The sequence below is a fragment of the Scyliorhinus torazame genome, chromosome 5, assembly GCF_047496885.1.
Source record: "Scyliorhinus torazame isolate Kashiwa2021f chromosome 5, sScyTor2.1, whole genome shotgun sequence".
NCBI lineage: Eukaryota > Metazoa > Chordata > Chondrichthyes > Carcharhiniformes > Scyliorhinidae > Scyliorhinus > Scyliorhinus torazame.
Window position 1 is genome coordinate 253,800,118 of NC_092711.1, and position 19,419 is coordinate 253,819,536.

At 47.3% G+C, this 19,419-nt stretch overlaps 1 protein-coding gene across 7 annotated transcripts in view; it reads right to left on the reverse strand.

The window, feature by feature from the left end:
- The window catches only part of LOC140421052 (BCL-6 corepressor-like protein 1), a 516,176-nt gene that overhangs the window by 202,174 nt on the left and 294,583 nt on the right, over nt 1–19,419 (reverse strand). For all 7 annotated transcript variants that reach the window (XM_072505370.1, XM_072505367.1, XM_072505366.1 and 4 more), the window contains one exon: nt 16,222–16,355. In XM_072505370.1, the coding sequence (XP_072361471.1) occupies nt 16,222–16,307 (86 nt within the window). In that variant the 5' untranslated portion in view covers nt 16,308–16,355. Of the gene's footprint in view, nt 1–16,221; nt 16,356–19,419 lie in introns of those variants that run through there.

The following is a 19,419-nucleotide window of genomic DNA, read 5'->3' on the forward strand; positions in this document are numbered from 1 at the left end:
ACATCCTCTCCTGCCTTCTAGCAATGATTGGGAACACCTTGTTCTTCCTGATATTCATTAATGGGTTATAGATGGTATAATTAATGGGTGAAGCCGTATATGTCTGTAGTTTTGCCGTCTGCTATAGGATTTTAAGTGGAACAGCAGCTTTGCCAAATGTGGTCAAGTCAACCAGAATTGTACAGGATCTACTCTTGAAAGGTACACTCTCCCAAAGTCTCTACACAACTAAGCAAGTAACCCATTTTGTTAATGAGTGGCATTTGAACTGTATTCGATGTTAATTGAGAAGTAGGTCTAGATAGTACCTTGAAGTTTTTCCTTTTATCTAAGAACTGTTAATTGTAAAGCTATTTATTTGATGTTAATATGATTAATGCTGTGTTTAAATTAAATTTGTTTTAATATAAAAGAAACCTCAAAGGAATAAATATGGAAAGAGAATTTCTGCCCCTGGAAAATTGAGGAGACCCAAAACAGTTTTTTCGTTGATGGGATTTCCTTGCGCTCATTTGCCTCCCACCAAAGTTGGGATCACCATTTACATCTAATTGACTCTGCATATTAGGCTGCACCCCCCCGCACCCAAACATTAGATTGTCCATTCACATGACGGTACGTGAATCGTGACGGGTCCCCATGACGTGTACCAGTGAACAGAGCCAGTAGGTGCAGCAGGTCATGCCCTGACATTGCCTGGGCAGTGGGCTTTAGGCGAGTGTGTGGGGCGGGGGGGGAGCGACTGTATTCTTAGTTGTTTTTTAAAAACTAGCCCAAGATTGAGCCCCCCCGTGCCAGCATGACATTGTGGGAAACGCTCCTTCCATTTTCTTTTCAAGCATTTAAAAATACGACACGAAAACCCAACAACCCGCCCGAGACAACACTTTTAAGCAAAAAAGTTGCAAAACCACGCCTATTATTTTGAACTACTTTCCAGTTAGAATGCGAGACAAAACAAAAATTTTGGAACAAGGTTGTGATTGCTTCTCGGCCTTTTGGCTAAGATCAAGCATCAGATCAAGCCCAGGATTGGGTGCAATGTCTTTTCTTGTCAGCTTGAACCTTGTATACCTCTCATGTGGGGACCCGCCTGGTTCACTCTGTACATCTTTAAGGAATACGTTCAAAAAACACTTTTGCATAAGGTTCATTCGGCTTTGAGATTCTACCCTGGTGGAACCCAAGTGAACTTCAAAGTAATGAGGGTGTCGTGAGCTACAATGTTCACCACCCTCTGCACCTTCTGCCTCCTGGTTGTCAGCTTTCAAAGTGACTTTGTACTCTCTGCCTTGGCTCTCCTGCAGGCCCAAATCTCATTGCTTGTGTAGAGCACAACACACCTGAGGATCCTGACTGGGTGCGTACAGAAGAGTGTGCCTCCAGGTCTATCCTGGCATCAAAAATGCATCTTCAAAATTCCCTTAGTTTGTTCGATGACACATCTGGTGGTGATATGAATTAACTGTCCTGCTCCTGGGTCGCATCCTCAGGTTTAAAAGAAGTGTCACTAGACACTTTAAGTGGGGTTCTCCTGTTTCTGAGCAATCAGCTGGGAACTCTTCTTCTGGGTGAAGGCATCTGGAAGGATGGAATGCAATTGGGCAGAAGCAAACTTGGCAACTACCTGGAAATATTGTGCACACAACCTGCATGAAGATTTTTTTGTGGTTGCACACCAGCTGCAGATTGATGGCCTGGAAGATTTGGGGTTGCTAACCACCCCTGGGTGATCCAAGTGTGCTTTAATTGCCACATGATCAGTCAATGACACCCTGCACCTCTGGGAAGCTGGTCAGAGTTACAAACCCAAACATCTACCCATTCTGATTGTCGTAATATTAAAAGAAAAGTATCTAATTAATGTATCTATCAAATAAGCCATCAGTCACCTGTCTTATGCATTTGTGTGTCATACCAATTTCAAATCCGGCAAATGTTTCTGGAAGAGCCTGAGAAGGATCAATAGGGTTGAGTGTAATGGTGACTTTGGCAACCACTAGTAAAGTGTGGCCACCAGATTAAGATGGGAGCAGATCTTGTTCCATCAGGTTGCAAATATCTGCCAGCACCACATATCACACCTTGAGTTTTCTGAGACACTGGGATACATACATATTGTGGAAACGTTTCCTCTTGTCTGTACACATGTGCTAGGTTGGACCTCGAGTGCACCTTTCACTGATCCCCACTCTTCCGTGGAGCTACGGTCTATGATCAAAATGGTGCAGCAGATGCTGTCCCTCGACTTCTTGGTCCTAATCTGACATCCAATTCAAAGCTGCACAAATGTCACCCATCGGAGCTCTGAAGTACAGATCAAAGCTCTAAACATCCAGGTGTAGCTGACACCCCCACAGTATTGAAGAAATCCCTCTGTGCAAAATATTGTCAACTAAACTTTTTCCCACCATGCGCACTGAGTATTTGTCAGCATTTTCCCCTGACATGGCTACAGTCTCTTTCACTGGTGTGTTCCAGAGAGTCAGGCAGACCGATTAAGAATTAAATATTGTGGGACTTCCGGGTGCGGCAATGCAGAGCTAGGTCGCATATTCGGCAGCTCCCGCTTGGAACGGACTTTTGGGCTCTTTTACAGGGCCCCCACGGCATTTCTTTGACATTTCCCGGTGTGGGAAGAAGGCTGCAGCATTCCCCTGACAGTGTCCCCCAGGAGTGTTGTCTTTTGGCTACCAGACCCGGCAGAAACAGTGAAAGATTTGGCTTGAGCTGCAGCAGTAGACGAGGGCCTCTTCCAGCATGCAGGCGGGGGAAGGGCAAGCTTAAAGCTGCAATCTGGCTTGACTATCAAAGGTGAATTCCAGCAGCAGAGGGAACAACTGTGAAAAGATCTACCAGGGCCATTGAAGAAGCAGGGACGAGGCTTCTGGTGGCGGCCATGGAGGAGTAGGTCGCGCATTCAGCAGCTCCCGTCTGGAGCCGACTCTCAGACCTTTTTCAGGAGTTTCCATAGACTTTTTGGGGCAGACTGGTGAAGCAAACACTGCCAACTTCTATGAAACGGACCAGAAGTGTAACGGCCAAAGGAGCGGCACTGGAGCAACGGGAGAAGCGAGGGTAAAAAAACAAAATGGCGGCGGCCAGGGACAAAGGGGAGCTGCAGGAGTTCACAAGCGCTGCTTCGAGGAGCAGCGCGAGGAGATGCGCAAAGAGATGTTGGCGCCTATGCTTTCGGCAATTGAAGGACTCGGGATCACGCAGAAGGCCCACGAAGCTAAGATCCAGGAGGTACAGAAAAGAGTCAGTCAGAACGAGGATGAGCTCGTGGGCCTGGCGGTGAGAGTGGAGCAGAACGAGGCGCTACACAAGAGGTGGGCGGGAAGACCCGAAGACCTGGAGAACAGGTCGAGGAGAAAGAATCTGCGAATCCTGGGTCTCCCTGAGGGAGTGGAGGGGGCTGATGCCGGGGCATACACGAGCACGATGCTCGAGGCGATGATGGGCATGAAGGCCCTTTCGAGGCCGCTGGAGTTGGACGGGGCACATCGGGTGCTGGCAAAGAAGCCCCAGGCAAATGAGCCGCCAAGGGCGATGGTGGTGAGGTTCCACCAGTTCACGGACAGAGTGGGTCCTGAGATGGGCCAAGAAGGAACGGAGCAGTAAGTGGGACAATGCAGAGATCCGAATATACCCGGACTGGAGCACGGAGGTTGCAAAGCGGAGAGCGGGTTTCAACCGGGCCAAAGCGGCGTTGTACCGGAAAGAAGTGAAATTCGGAATGCTGCAGCCAGCGCGACTGTGGGTCACATACAAGGGCCAACACTATTACTTCGAAACGCCTGAAGAGGCGTGGACCTTTGTACAAGCCGAAAAGTTGGACTCTAACTGAGGGTTTGTGAGGGTGGGGGGGGGGGGATGTTTTGGGGTTTGATGTGTGATGGTTGTTGTATATAGGGGGTCAATCACACGCAGGAAATGTTACATGGGCTGGGGGAGAGAGACAAGGCCGCAACAGGAGCTGCGCCAGAGGAGGCGGAGCGGGCTTTGGAAAGCGTGGGGAAGAAAGGCGGGAAGGGGAACGAAGGAATGCATATGGATTGGGAGACTCCCACGCGGGGAGGTCAATGGGACGGCGGGGGAAGCCGGGGTCAGCAGGCGTCAGCTAACTTACGGGAGTGACATGGGGGGAGCAACAAAGCTAGACAGGGGTCTAGCGGGGGGAAGGGGAGGGGTGGGAAGGGGAGGGGGGGGAAGGGTTGCTGCTGGACTGGCCGAAAGGGAATGGGACACAGAAGAGGTGGTCGGGACGGGGGTCCCCCCTCTGGGGGACTGGAGGGTGAGGGAGGCGTGGACACGGGACTGGCCCAGAAAAGGAGATGGCTAGTCGGCGGGGCGTGGGGGGGGTGAGAGCCCCTCCAATCCGGCTGATAACGTGGAATGTGAGGGGCCTGAATGGGCCGGTGAAGAGGGCTCAAGTGTTCACGCACTTAAAGGGACTGAAGGCGGACGTGGCCATGCTCCAAGAGACACATCTGAAGGTGGCGGACCAGGTCAGGTTAAGAAAGGGATGGGTAGGACAGGTATTCCACTCGGGACTGGACGCGAAGAATAGAGGGGTGGCAATATTGGTGGGAAAGCGGGTGTCATTTGAGGCCAAGACTATTGTAGCGGACACTGGAGGGCGATATGTAATGGTGAGCGGTAGGCTGCAAGGGACGTGGGTGGTGTTGGTAAACGTATACGCCCCAAACTGGGATGATGCAGGATTAATGAAGCGCATGTTGGGGCGCATTCCAGACCTGGAGATTGGAGGCCTGATAATGGGAGGGGACTTCAATACAGTGTTGGATCCAGCACTGGACCGCTCCAAATCAAGGACTGGAAAGAGGCCGGCGGCGGCCAAGGTACTTAGGGGGTTTATGGATCAGATGGGGGGAGTGGACCCATGGCGGATTGCAAGGCCGCCGGCCAGGGAATTTTCTTTTTTCTCCCATGTACACAAAGCCTACTCCCGGATAGATTTCTTTGTTCTGGGTAGGGCGCTCATCCCGAGGGTGGAGGGGGCGGAGTATTCGGCTATAGCCGTTTCGGACCATGCCCCACACTGGGTGGAACTGGAGCTGGGAGAGGAGAGGGACCAACGCCCGTTGTGGCGGTTGGATGTGGGACTGCTGGCAGACGAGGTGGTGTGTGGGAAGGTGAGGGGGTGTATCGAAAGGTACTTGGAGGCCAACAACAACGGGGAGGTGCAGGTGGGGGTGGTATGGGAGGCGTTGAAGGCGGTGATCAGGGAAGAGCTAATTTCCAATTGGGCTCATAGGGAGAAGACAGAGGGTATGGAAAGGGCGAGGTTAGTGGGGGAGATTTTGAGAGTGGACAGGAGATACGCAGAGGCCCCGGAGGAAAGATTACTTGGGGAAAGACGACGGCTCCAGACGGAGTTTGACCTGTTGACCACAGGGAAGGCAGAGGCACAGTGGAGGAAAGCGCAGGGGGCGACCTACGAGTATGGGGAAAAGGCTAGTCGGATGCTGGCACACCAGCTCCGTAAGAGGATGGCAGCGAGGGAAATAGGGGGAGTCAAAGATGGAAGGGGAGCCATGGTTCGGAGTGCAACGAAAATAAACGAGGTATTCAAGGCCTTTTATGAAGAGCTGTACAGATCCCAGCCCCCAGCGGGGGAAGAGGGGATGAGACGATTCCTAGATCAGCTGAGATTCCCAAGGGTGGAGGAGCAAGAGGTGGCTGGTTTGGGGGCACCAATTGGGTTGGAGGAGCTGAGCAAGGGTTTGGGGAGCATGCAGGCGGGGAAGGCCCCGGGACCGGACGGATTCCCGGTGGAGTTCTACAGGAAGTACGCAGACCTGTTGGCCCCGCTACTGGTGAGGACCTTTAATGAGGCAAGAGAGGAGGGGACCCTGCCCCCGTCAATGTCGGAAGCGACAATTTCTTTGATCCTAAAGCAGGACAAGGACCCACTGCAATGTGGATCGTACAGGCCGATCTCGCTCCTCAATGTGGATGCAAAGTTGCTGGCAAAAATGCTGGCCACGAGGATCGAGGACTGTGTCCCGGGGGTAATCCACGAGGACCAGACGGGATTTGTAAAGGGCAGGCAACTAAACACCAATGTGCGACGGCTCTTAAATGTGATAATGATGCCATCGGAGGAGGGACAGGCGGAGATAGTGGCAGCTATGGACGCGGAGAAGGCCTTTGACCGAGTAGAGTGGGAGTACCTCTGGGAGGTGCTGCGTAGGTTTGGGTTCGGGGTAGGGTTTATCAATAGGGTTAAGCTCCTTTACAGAGCCCCGATGGCGAGTGTAGTGATGAACCGGCGGAGGTCGGTGTACTTTCGACTGTACCGAGGGACGAGGCAGGGGTGCCCCCTGTCCCCCCTGTTGTTCGCATTGGCGATCGAACCATTGGCCATGTCATTGAGGGAGTCTAATAAATGGAGGGGGGTGGTCCGAAGGGGAGAAGAGCATCGGGTGTCGCTATCTCTGGAGCGTTAGAGGAAGGTCGGTCAGCAGCAGCAGCAACCTTTGGGCGGGGGGGGGGGGGGGGGGGGACTGCCTGGGAGGGTGGATGAGCAAGAGATAACATGAAGGGTTGGGGAAACTTGCACGTACAGGTGAGGGCCAGTGTACAAAGCTGTGTAAATATATCATTTTGCCATGTATATATCTTGCTCTGCGCGATTTCTCGGTTTATTTTTGTTACGGGGAGGGGGGGTGGTTATTGTTTGTAAGGGAGAAAAATGGTGTTAAAAAACTTTAATAAATATATTTTTTTTAAAAAAAGAATTAAATATTGCCCAAACCTATTTTTAAGTCAAATTTGCTAATTCAACGCCCCAACACTCCACTAGAGGAACCGATGTTAAGAGGAAAACGGTGTAACCGGTTTCTCATTTCAGACTGGATTGCATAATAATTAGGATTGGTACTCTCCTATAAACACCTCCCCTCTACCCGCCAATGACACTGCCATCACCACCCACATACTCAACAGAGGAACTGACTGCGCCTTAGGCTAGTTATCTTTTCAGATTAATCAGTTTTGTAATCTGCCTTCTTATCTCTTGGTGCATACCAGGTTCCATTATGGGTCAAGGAACAGGAATTCTTGAGTTGGTGACTCCCCTGCTTGCAATTTTGAAAAAATTCTCAAGTAGTAGTAGTGCCGGGCTGCAGGCCACCAGTGTTGAGATCAGATCCAGTAGACAGGTTCAATGGGAGAAGGATATGTAGGGGAGGAGAAAATCAATGACCCAGATGTCAAACTTCTCCAAAGTGTTGGCACCAAATGTTCTCTAGTGCTATATTAATTGTAGCAAGTTAAAATACTTGTTGCAATCAAGTAATTTATAATATGGTGATCCTGTTAATGAACTGTCGTAGTGCAAGATAGAATACTCTCCAATTACCAGATAAAGGAGTTCAAACCATGACACAATTTCTCCCAAATGGTAGGGTTAAATATTCCAGATTCAGAAATGTGCACTTCCCTTTTCCCATTGGTTTAGAGTTGAAATTCAACCCTGATACATAAAATTAAGTCTTCTCACACTGCTAGCTAGTAAACACCCAAGTCAAATTCATTTAGACAGTATTAAATTCAGGAACAGTGCAAATAGTTTAATCCTTGCCTCAAGAGAGGCAGTGTTGCAAAGCTAGATTTCTGAGCCTAATATTGAATCATACCTTCAGAGCAAAGAAAAATAATGTAAGGACCTCAAGAGTTGAAAGAAACTTGTGCAATTTATGAATATTATTTTCTAGTACCTTATTTGCTACATACATATCACAGTCAAAAATGTCAATGGGATAATCATATTACAGATACACCACTCTTTCAGGTCAACGAATATGTGACAGTGTTGGTACTTCGAAAAGTTCTAATATTTGAAGTAACCAAAATGGAAACAGTCAAAGTCAGTTCAAGAAAAACAGCATAATTGTTTCCATCAAAACCTCTACTATCTCCCATTCCTGCCTCATACTGCTGCTGAAACTCCAATTTCACTCCCTTATGAAACTAAAGTGCACTTGGAGCATAACTTGATGAGGTATTCACCATTAGATCCAAATCATACACCAGGCCTTACCTCTCTGTCAAAATTGTCACTACTCTATATCAATCCTGGAGAACAATAACTCAAAATCCCTACTCTTTCCAGCCAACTGATTCCTTAAACCTTTCCTCCCACCCCAAGTGAGAGGAGCTCAGAGATTTCTTAAATCACTAAGAGCAACCATATGCTCCGACTCTTGCTTCCCCTTTTTACTTAATTTCCAAATCAAACTTCATTCCTATCCCTGAACCCGTATCTCTTTCATTTTGCTTCCACATACTTCCTTGTACTTTCCAATATCTATCACTTCTCTCTCAATCACCAAAATACCTTTCTCGGCCACTATGCAAGTCGCTTAAAATCAATCTTGTCCAACCCATGGCCCGTGGGCCAGATGGTTGCTGGACAGGGATAGATGGATGAAGAGACTGGCTGCTGGGGTAGGTGTATGTGAGAGAAATAGAGAAACAGAAAGAGAGATGTATGTGTGAAGGAGGGAGCATGAGATGTGTGTGAGAGAGTGAGAGCACACAAGCAAGAGTGCGAGAGAGGGCAGCATTTTAAATTCCAGTGACTTAAGTGCAGTAGTGGGTGGGAATCTGTGTGATTCCTCCTGGAAGGCGGGGTGGATTTTCACACCACATCTACTGCTTTGCAGTTCATTAATTATGCATCAGCGAAAATCGTGTCAAATCTTGTTGTGGAGCGGGCAGTGATTTATTTCATCCACCCCGCAGTTACCGCATGGGATTGAAGGTCCTGCTGCCATATTTAATCAATAGTCGTCCACACATTCACTCACTGCAGACCAGGTGTGGGCTGAATGCTCAAACACACAAAACCCTCTGTACCACCCTTCAGTGAGCCCTCCCTAGGGATTCTCCGCCAGGGTTTACAGGAAAGGTGGGATGTCCTAATTCCAAAGGATGGGGTCAGGCGGTCCACCAACCTGACCATGGCGGCCTGGGATGGAGGTTGTCTGTGGGTCTGTGTCCATGGCCACCCAAAAAGGAACATATTGCTGTGCAGGAAAATGAGGAATGATCTGAATTCTCACTCTCAGCAGTCAAGTCCACAGGGATGTGATACATGACCAGTAAATGAGAAATCAGCACTGATTATCAGCCAGCCACATTGAGTTCCCCATCACATGTTACATCCTGCACACATTTGGCATCTTCATCACTTACTGGGGAGGGCTCAGAACTCACAGCAAGCATGCATGCTTCTGAACTACTTTCATCCATATTGCTCACAGTCAATCCATCTGCCTTTAATTCAGGACAAGTTTGCCCTGAATCAGAGGGAGAGATTGAAGACCAGAGCGGGGGAAACCTGAGGTGAAGACATTCTCCCTGTTCAAGGAACTGGCCGCAGAGCTGGTTAAAAGATAGAAATCATTCCTGTGCGAGGTTCACCTCCCCCAACAAGCCAGCGAGGGTCCATCAGGACATGACTGTGACTGACCTATAAGAGCCCGCCGAGTTAATCACTGATTATCTTTTTTTTTCTACTTCAGCCACCAGCATGAAAAGGCAAAGAACATCCCTCAGACGGCCCATCCCCAGCCAACCTCAAATGAAGAAGCATACTTCACACCTGATGAGGAACCATCACTGCGTTCAACTGCACCCTCCACCAACGCAGATACACACACCTCGATGGGACCTAGTTCTAAACTAAACTTGGGTTCACAATCTAGTGATCACCTCACAGACATATGTACACATCCAGCAGAGGCGGTGGCAGCTGAGGTCTCTGAAACTCAGGAGGACTTTTTATTCATTCAAGAGACGTGGGCTTAGCTGTCTAGGCCAACACGTATTGCTAGATGGTCATCCCTAATTGCCCTTTACAAGGTGGTGGTGAGTTTCCTTTTTTAACTGCTGCAATCCATTTGGTGTAGGTAAACCACAATGGTCTTGGGGAGGAGTGCCAGGATTTCAACCCAGAAACAGTGAAAGAACAGCGATATATTCCCACGTCAGGATGGTGAGTGGCTCAGAGTGGAACCTCCAGGAAGTTGTGATCCCTTTTATCTGCTGCCTTTGTCCTTCTAGATGGTAACAGTTATGGGTTTGGAAGATGCTGTCTAAGGAACCTTAGTGAGTTCTTGCAGTGCATCTTGTAGATGGTACACGCTGTTGCTACTGTGCAGTGGAGGAGGTGGCGGTGGGGAGTGAATGTGTGTGGATTGGCAAAGCGGGCTGCTTTGTCCTGGATGGTGTCGAGATTCTTGAATGTGGTTGGAGCTGCATTCATAGATCATAGAATTTACAGTGCAGAAGGCGGCCATTTGGCCCATCGAGTCTGCACCTGCCCTTGGAAAAAGCACCCTACTCAAGCCTATACGTTCACCCTATCCGCGTAACCCAGTAACCACACCCAACCTTTTTTTTTTGAGGATATGAAGGGCAATTTATCATGGCCAATCCACCTAAATCTGCACATCTTTGGAATGTGGGAGGAAATTGGAGCACCCGAAGGAAACCCATGCAGACACGGGGAGAATGTGAGATCACAGACAGTGACCCAAGCAGGAAATCAAACCCAGGTCCCTGGTGCTGTGAAGCAACAGTGCTAACTACTGTGCTACCATGTCGCCCCTAGCGGCACCCAGACAAGTGGTAAGTATTCCATCATACTCCTGACTTGTGCCTTGCAGATGATGGACAGGCTTTGGGGAGTCAGGAGGTTACTCACCACATGATTCATAGCTTCTATCCTGCTCTTATAGCCAGAGTATTTATATAACTACTCCAAGTGGTTGTGGGGCAGGGGGAGAAGAATACTGAAGGGAAGGAGGAGATTGAGCATGATAGGGTGTCAAGAAACAGAGTATTAGTATGGACGAATGACCACCATGAGACTGGAGATGGAATCCTACCATATTTTTTCAAATGGTCAGATTCTGACTGAAAACTGATCTGTAGCTCTCCAGCTACACAGACAGTTTTCATTCTGGATCTTGAGACTGAGAAAACAAAATCAGTAAGCGGGGTTTAGAACATAGAACATTACAGCGCAGTACAGGCCCTTCGGCCCCCGATGTTGCGCCGACCTGTGAAACCACTCTAAAGCCCATCTACACTATTCCCTTATCGTCCATATGTCTATCCAATGACCATTTGAATGCCCTTAGTGTTGGCGAGTCCACTACTGTTGCAGGCAGGGCATTCCACGCCCTTACTACTCTCTGAGTAAAGAACCTACCTCTGACATCTGTCCTATATCTATCTCCCCTCAATTTAAAGCTATGTCCCCTCATGCTAGACATCACCATCCGAGGAAAAAGGCTCTCACTGTCCACCCTATCCAATCCTCTGATCAGCTTGTATGCCTCAATTAAGTCACCTCTTAACCTTCTTCTCTCTAACGAAAACAGCCTCAAGTCCCTCAACCTTTCCTCATAAGATCTTCCCTCCATACCAGGCAACATTCTGGTAAATCTCCTCTGCACCCTTTCCAATGCTTCCGCATCCTTCCTATAATGCGGCGACCAGAATTGCACGCAATACTCCAAATGTGGCCGCACCAGAGTTTTGTACAGCTGCAACATGACCTCATGGCTCCGAAACTCAATCCCTCGACCAATAAAAGCGAACACACCGTACGCCTTCTTAACAACCCTCTCAACCTGGGTGGCAACTTTCAGGGATCTATGTACATGGACACCGAGATCTCTCTGCTCATCCACACTGCCAAGAATCTTACCATTAGCCCAGTACTCGGTCTTCCTGTTATTCCTTCCAAAATGAATCACCTCACACTTTTCTGCATTAAACTCCATTTGCCACCTCTCAGCCCAGCGCTGCAGCTTATCTATGTCCCTCTGTAACTTGTAACATCCTTCCGCACTGTCCACAACTCCACCGACTTTAGTGTCATCTGCAAATTTACTCACCCATCCTTCTACGCCCTCCTCCAGGTCATTTATAAAAATGACAAACAGCAGTGGCCCCAAAACAGATCCTTGTGGTACACCACTAGTAACTGGACTCCAGTCTGAACATTTCCCATCAACCACCACCCTTTGTCTTCTTCCAGCTAGCCAATTTCTGATCCAAACTGCTAAATCACCCTGAATCCCATGCCACCATATTTGCTGCAGTAGCCTACCGTGGGGAACCTTATCAAACGCTTTACTGAAATCCATAAATACCACATCAACTGCTTTACCCTCGTCCACCTGTTTGGTCACCTTCTCAAAGAACTCAATAAGGTTTGTGAGGCACGACCTACCCTTCACAAAACCGTGTTGACTATCTCTAATCAAATTATTCCTTTCCAGATGATTATACATCCTATCTCTTATAAACGTTTCCAACATTTTGCCCACAACAGAAGTAAGGCTCACTGGTCTATAGTTACCGGGGTTGTCTCTACTCCCCTTCTTGAACAAGGGGACAACATTTGCTATCCTCCAGTCTTCTGGCACTGTTCCTGTAGACAAAGATGACTTAAAGATCAAAGCCAAAGGCTCAGCAATCTCCTCCCTAGTTTCCCAGAGATCCTAGGATAAATCCCATCCGGCCCAGGGCACTTATCTATTTTCACACTTTCCAGAATTGCTAACACCTCCTCCTTATGAACCTCAAGCCCTTCTAGTCTAGTAGCCTGAATCTCAGTATTCTCCTCGACAACATTGTCTTTTTCCTGTGTGAATACTGATGAAAAATATTCATTTAGCACCTCTCCTATCTCCTCGGACTCCACGCACAACTTCCCACTACTGTCCTTGACTGGCCCTACTTTTACCCCAGTTATTAGTTTATTCCTGACATATCTATAGAAAGCTTTAGGGTTATCCTTGATCCTACCTGCCAAAGACTTCTCATGTCCCCTCCTGGCTCTTCTTAGCTCTCTCTTTAGGTCCTTCCTAGCTAACTTGTAACTCTCGAGCGCCCTAACTGAACCTTCATGTCTCATCTTTACATAAACCTCCTTCTTCCTCTTGACAAGTGTTTTGACTGCTTTAGTAAACCACGGTTCCCTTGCTCGACCACTTCCTCCCTGCCTGACAGGTACATACTTATCAAGGACACGCAGTAGCTGTTCCTTGAACAAGCTCCACATTTCCATTGTGCCCATCCCCTGCAGTTTTCCTCTCCATCCGATGCATCCCAAGTCTTGCCTCATCGCATCATAATTGCCTTTCACCCAGATATAACTCTTGCCCTGCGGTATATACCTATCCTTTTCCATCACTAAAGCAAACTTAATCGAATTGTGGTCACTATCACTAAAGTGCTCACCTACCTCCAAATCTAACACCTGTCCTGGTTCATTACCCAGTACCAAATCCAATATGGCCTCGCCTCTCGTTGGCCTATCTACATACTGTGTCAGGAAACCCTCCTGCACACATTGGACAAAAACAGACCCATCTAAAGTACTTGAACTATAGCGTTTCCAGTCAATATTTGGAAAGTTAAAGTCACCAATAACAACTAACCTGTTGTTTTCGCTCCTATCCAGAATCATCTTTGCAATCCTTTCCTCTACATCTCTGGAACTTTTCGGAGGCCTATAGAAAACCCCTAACAGGGTGACCTCTCCTTTCCTGTTTCTAACCTCAGCCCATACTACCTCAGTCGACGAGTCCTCATCAAACGTCCTTTCTGCCACCGTAATCCTGTCCTTGACTAACAATGCCACCCCTCCCCCTCTTTTACCACCTTCTCTGAGCTCACTGAAATATCTGAACCCCAGCACCTGCAACAACCATTCCTGTCCCTGCTCTATCCATGTCTCCAACATCTCCACAACATCGAAGTCCCAGGTACCAACCCATGCCGCAAGTTCACCCACCTTATTCCGGATGCTCCTGGCATTGAAGAAGACACACTTTAAACCACCTTCCTGCCTGCCGGTACACTCCTGCAACTTTGAAACCTTACTCATGACCTCACTACTCTCAACCTCCTGTATACTGGAGCTACAATTCAGGTTCCCAAGCCCCTGCTAAACTAGTTTAAACCCTCCCGAAGAGCATTAGCAAATTTCCCCCCCAGGATATTGGTACCCCTCTGGTCCAGGTGTAGACCATCCCATTTGTAGAGGTCCCACCGACCCCAGAATGAGCCCCAATTATCCAGAAATCTGAAACCCTCCCTCCTGCACCATCCCTGTAGCTACATGTTCAACTCCTCTCTCTCCCTATTCCTCGTCTCGCTATCATGTGGCATGGGTAACAACCCAGAGATAATAACTCTGTTTGTCCTAGATCTTACTCTTGCATGTTAGGATGAAGTTGATAAAGAATCCACCTTGATTGCCACATGCATGGAGTAAATGACTCCCTAAAGCTGAGGGAAGTCATCCAGGTCCACAAAACTGAACACTCACTCATCAGTCTTCACGGTAGAAGTCACCAATAGCATTCTAAAACCTCTAAATAATCAAGGAGCAAAATGAGGGGGGGAAATAAATACAATGACGATCACTAGAGAAAAAGTGGTAAGGAAATTAATGCGGCTAAAGACCGATAAGCCCCAAACCTGATGGGTTTCATCCTTGGATGTCAAAGGAAGTCGCTACAGAGATAGTGGGCACACGGATTGTAATCTTCCAAGAATCCTAGATTCTGGAAAAGTCTCAGAGGATTGGAAAATTGCCAATGTAACGCCCTTAATCAAAGGAGAGGGATAAAAAAAACAGGTAACCATAAGCCAGTTAGGTTAACATCGGTCTTTAAGAAAATGTTAAGAGTCCATTATTAAATATGTAATAGAAAAGCAGAGTCAGCATTGCTTCATGATGGGGAAATCATGCCTGACAAATTCTTTGAGGTGGTAATGAGCAAGATAGATAAAGGGAACCAGTAGGTGTAATATACTTGGATTTCCAAAAGGCATTCGATAAGGTACTGCACAAAAGGAAAGCATGGATAGAAGATTAGCTAACTGATAAAAGATAGGAGTTGGGATAAGAGCAGCATTTTCAGGATGAAACCTGTAACTAGTGGAGTGCCACAGAGATCAATGTTGGGGCAATAATTATTTACAATATATATTAATGACTTGGGACGAGGGAAGGTGAATGTACTATTAACAAGTTCGCAGATGACACAAAAATAGGTGGGAAGGTAAGCGGTGAGGATGACACAGAGTATATGGAGGAATACAGGTGAGTGGGCAAAAATTTGAATGGGATATAATGTAGAAAAATCTGAAGTCATGCACTTTGGTAGGAAGAATAAAAGAGATGAATATTATTTAAATGGAGAAAGACTGCAGAAAGCTGCAGCACAGAGGGATTTGTGGTCTGCGTGCATAAATCACAAAATGCTAGCATGCAAGTTCAGCCAGTCATAGGGAAGGCAATGGGAATGAAAAATAGGGAAGTCTTACTAAAACTATACATGGCACTAGTTAGACCACACCTGGAATAAGGGGCGACCTTACTGAGACAGATAGGATTCTCAAGGGACTTTACAGGGTGGATGATCGGAGGTTGTGTCCCTTTGTGGGAAAGTTTAGGACCAAAGGGCATAATCTCAAAGTAAGGATTTGCCTACTTAAGACAGAGATGAGGAGGAATTTCTTCTCTCAGAGGGTACTTCCAAAGTAGTGAAAGCACACCCTCAGAACAGGTCCTGTGAAAAAAAAACTTAAATTTAGGTAAAGAAGCAGGTGCGAGGTCTTGTGTACATATCGGATTTTTTTTGTCTGCAATTTGTTCAGTCCCCTTAATTCTTCTATCCTCTCACCTTGCTTTCACCTATAATTCCAGGAAACCTGTGAAACCCATCCACTCCACAGTTAAATTCAAAAATCACAATTACAACAGCTGCTAACAATGTTGTAACATGTTTAAATTGATAAACTGCCTGTCTGGAGAGGATTTCTCATATGCAAGTGGATGTGCTGCAGTTCAAAGTGGAATTCAACAGGTTGCAGCCAGTTTCCTGCCAAATTGTCAACTTCAGCCCTTCACTCCCAAATCCACTCACTTTTTTAGGTTAAATAAAACTCCCCCTCATTGTTTCTCGAGAACAAAAATGATGCCAATGATGAAAGGATAGATAGGTTGGACTGAGATCAGGTAAGATGATTGGATTTTTCAGGTCCGATGGCCTTTTCCTGTACCTTTACATCCATGTTTCTCTGCTGGAATTCAGTAGATTAGCAAATTTCTACAGATAGGAATCTTTCTATTTGTTTCTTCGCAGTATCACTCACCTATCTTCCTTAATGCCACACATCCGGATTCGATCGGAGTTTGTCCAGTCGTGAACGCCGTTGTACAGCGAGGCTGTGGCAAGCATGACAGGTGAAGATCGATGACGGTAGTTGCACTCCTTCGCTACCGTAATCTGCATGACAAAGGATAAGTATGAACAACTAAAGGTATTTGTAATACAGGTATAGTGCCTCAAAAACAGTAACCTCCATGCCGAACCATGCTGGATTTCAGATCTTGCCGGATTTGAGTCAGGCAGTTTGGGCCATGGGTGGGTCAACGGTCACCTGGAGCATGGATATAGACTGGCAGGAAAGTAGAAACGAGGAAACTAATCCAGTACATCACATTAATGCAGCACCTTGACAAATTGTTTTTAAATTGTTGCATGGAACATGTTAAAAATGTTCAGTTTTTGAACATCTGGATTTGAGACACTGTATCTGTTGATTCTTGCCCTAAAGCCTCAAGTACAATACTGCAAAACCACTGTTCTGAAGGGGAGGTATTTTTGTCAGATCTACAAAATCTGACTGTCATAATTCTGACAACCTAAAATTACTGTACTGGTCTGATGAAGACCACTGCAAGGATACACGAGCCTTGGAGAGAAAAGAGAATTACAAGAATTATTCCTGGACTCCAAGGGTTAAGTTATGACATGAGATTAAACAGACTAGGGTGGTATTTCCTGGAACAAAGTATGTTAAGGGGTTACTTGAATGAAATTTTTCAAATTGGGAGAAACTATTTCTGCTGGCTGGGAGTCTCCGTCAGGTAGAGAGGGCTGGGTCTAAAACTTTAAGCTGGAGGCTTCAGAAATTAAATTAAAAAACACTTCACACAAAAAGAAGTCGTGCAATGCTAGTCCGAGGCAACAGATGAGCTCCTACACGACCGCTTGGAATCAGTGGACTGGTCCATATTCAAGAACTCAGCGGCCAAACTAAAAGAGTATGCACCACCATCAGACTTCATCAGCAAGTGTGTAGAAGATTGCACGCCAAAGAAGATAGTACCTACTTTCCCCAACCAGAAACCATGGTTTAATTGGGAGATTCACTCCCTACTGAAGGCTAGGTCTGAGGCGAGTAAGACAGGCGACCCTGACCTATACAAGAAATCCTGGTACAACTCTGCAAAGCCATCAGGGATGCCAAGAGACAATACCCAGACTAAGCTAGAGTCACAGACTAACGACACGGACTCTCGCCGGTTGTGGCAAGGCTTGAACAACATGACGGGCTACAAAACAAAGCAGAGTAGAATCCCCAGCAGCAGTGCACCCCTCCCCGATGAACTCAATGCATTCTGTGCTCGTTTCAAGCAGGAAACCATCAAATTGCTGTCAACTGCCCCAGCAGCCTTGGACACACCATATCTACCGTGACAGCTTCCAAAGTCAGATCAGCCTTCTTGAAAGTGAACCTTCGGAAAGGGACGGGTCCTGACGGAGTCTCTGGTCGTGCTCAGATTCTGTGCAGACCAACTGGCGGGCGTGTTCGCAGACATCTTCAAACTCTCCCTACTCCTTTCCGAAGTTCCCATCTGCTTCAAGAAGACCACCATCAATCCGGTGCCAAAGAAGAACCAGGCAACATGCCTCAACACTATAGTCCAGTGGCCTTGACATCTATCATTATGAAGTGCTTCAAGAGGTTAGTCATGAGACACAGCCATACTACCAGAATTCCTTGATCCACTGCAATTCGCATACCGGTCCACAGCGGACGCCATCGCCCTGGACCTACACTCATCCCTGGGATATCTCTACAACTAGGACTCCTATTCATTGACTACAGCTCCGCCTTCAACACCATAATCCCAGCCAAGCTCATATCAAAACTCCAAAACCTAGGACTTGGCTCCTCACTCTGCAACTGGATCTTCGATTTCCTGACCCATAGACCACAATCATTAAGGATAAATAACACCTCCACGATAGTCCTCAAAACCGGGCAAGGCTGCATACTCAGCCCCCTACTATATCACACACACACACACACACACACACACACACACACACACACACACACACACACACACACACACACACACACACACACACACACACACACACACACACACACACACACACACACACACACACACACACACACACACACACACACACACACACACACACACACACACACACACACACACACACACACACACACACACACACACACACACACACACACACACACACACACGACTGCGTGGCTAAATTTGGCTCCAACTCTTTTTACAAGTTTGCTGGTGACACGACGGTAGTGGGTCAGGTCTCGAACAACGATGAGAGTACAGGAGGGAGAAAGAGAACCTAGTGGCATGGTGTAACGACAACAATCTCTCCCTCAACGTCAGCAAAACTAAAGAGCTGGTCATTGACTTCAAGCAAAGTATCGTACACACCCCTGTCTGCATCAATGGTGCCGAGGTGGAGATGGTTGACAGCTTCAAATTCTTAGGTGTGCACATCACTAACAATCTTTCCTGGTCCACCCACGTCGCGCTACGACCAAGAAAGCACAACAGTGCCTATACTCCCTCAAGAAACTAGGCATGTCCGCATTGATTCTTACCAATTTTTACAGATGCACCATAGAAAGCATCCTATTTGCTACATCACAGTTTGGTATGGCAACTGCTCGGCCAAAGACGGTAAGAAACTATAGAGAGTCGTGAACACAGCCCAGTCCATCACGGGAACCTGCCTCCCATCCATCGACTCGGTCAACACCTCCCGCTGCCTTGGGAACGCAGGCAGCATAATCAAAGACCCCTCCCACCTGGGTTATTCTCTCTTCCAACTTCTTCCATCGGGCAGGAGATACAAAAGTCTGAGAACACGTACTAACAGGTTCAAAAGCAGCGGCTGGGATTCTCCAGCCACGTTCGCCTGGCGCGGAGAATCCCACCCGAAGTCAATGCATTTTTCCATTATCGCGTCTCACCCGTGGCCTTCTTGCTGCGGGCAGGGCGGAAGAATCCAGCTCAGCATCTTCCTTGCTGCTACCAGACTCCCTGAATGTCCCTCTTAGGAACTGAACTGATCTCTTCACACATCTTCTCTACAGAGTAGTACTACACTTGTATGCTCACCCAATGCCTGTACCTATGTTTTTACATATGTGTATCTATGCATGTCCTATGTTTTTCATGTATGGGACGATCTGTCTGGACTGTACACA